At 51.0% G+C, this 1,365-nt stretch overlaps 1 protein-coding gene across 1 annotated transcript; it reads right to left on the minus strand.

Annotated features, from left to right (window-relative positions):
- Positions 1-820, minus strand: KVP18_005238 (uncharacterized protein; the record flags this gene model as incomplete). Its single annotated transcript, XM_067949636.1, has 2 exons — positions 1-621; positions 646-820. Coding segments are annotated over 2 exons (796 nt in total), but the record flags the coding sequence as incomplete, so codon positions are not given.
- Between the last annotated feature and the right edge of the window lie 545 nt (positions 821-1,365).

Below are 1,365 nucleotides of genomic sequence, written 5' to 3' on the forward strand. Positions count from 1 at the left end.
CTTGCAGTACGGACATGTTGTGGTGAAGAAACTCGCTCAGAAGAAACCAGTTCGTATTTTGCCGACGCAGCTCCCTCTCAACCAGAAAGGCGTCCGGCTCATCGTCGTGCGATATTCGCGGATGCTTGTGAGGAAATACGTCAGGACTGACCGCGCTTCTAACTCGATGTCGCTTGCTCCGAGCTACGAGTGAAATGTCGTCAATGAGAGTTACCTCTCGTACTACTTCACGGGTAAGCTCGGAACCCACGTGGCTCAGCCTTTTAGCCGACATGAAGTACGCCTTTGCCTTCTTGTAGTCCCGCAACCGGCTGAAAGCTTGCCCTAGGCGAAACAACGTCAGAGGATTGTTTTTGACGTACTCGTTCCCGAGAGCTGCCTGCAGAAGCGCTTCCGAATGTCGTTCGAGAGCGAGGTATGCGGCGGACAGTTGAGTCGCCATTTGGGCAAGCAGCGACCGGACTCGGGGCTCTGTGGACAAACCGTACGGCACGAGCTCAACGCCTCGAAGATACGCCTTCGTGGCGCAGTCCATTCGTCTGCTTGCCATAAGAACGTTACCAAGGGCCATGCAATTTTGGAGCTCCTTCAGGATTTCGGGAAGTGGATTTGAATCCAAATCTGCGGTCCTGCAGTATACCTTACTCCAAGAGAGGTTCAAACAACAGGAATCTCCGCGTCGTTTCGCAGTGCCAACACCAAAGGGAGACATGGATGCGAGACCGTACATTATGGGTTGGTTTGCATCGGGAGGTGCCTTCCACCGACCCTCAGGGTTGAAATTAATCCCTTTAGGACTGCAGACAGTTACAGGCGGCATTTTATATTTTTACTTCAGCAAACGCGCTCTGTGGGGCATATGAGGGTTCAGAGAATAGATTCGTCCGCCGATATAGTTCCAGGCTTTTTACTTCAGCAAACGCGAACGAAGACCTCCACTCTGTTGGGCATGTGAGGGTTCAGAGAATAGATTCGTCGGCCAACGAAACAGAAGACAGATGCCGTCCTCTCTCTCCACTGTTCTAGGCTTTTTACTTCAGCAAACGCGAACGAAGACATCCACTCTGTTGGGAATGTGAGGGTTCAGAGAAAAGAATCGTGCCAACGAAACAGAAGACAGATACCGTCCTCTCTCTCCGCCTTTTTGATATAGTTCCTGGCTAAGATGTTGACGGCCGACTGGTCAGTCCTTGAGCACGGCAGTTTCACCGTTGAACTTTTACTTCAGCAAACGAACGAAGACCTCCACTCTGTTGGGCATGTGATGGTTCAGAGAATAGATTCGTCGGCCGATATAGTTCCAGGCTTTTTACTTCAGTCCTTGAGCACGGCAGTTTCACCGTTGAACTTTTACTTCAGCAAACG

The sequence above is a fragment of a genome (genome assembly GCF_019968955.1).
Source record: "MAG: Porospora cf. gigantea A chromosome Unknown PgA_NODE_8621_length_1365_cov_420.208, whole genome shotgun sequence".
In the NCBI taxonomy this organism is placed as follows: Eukaryota; Apicomplexa; class Conoidasida; order Eugregarinorida; family Porosporidae; genus Porospora; species Porospora cf. gigantea A.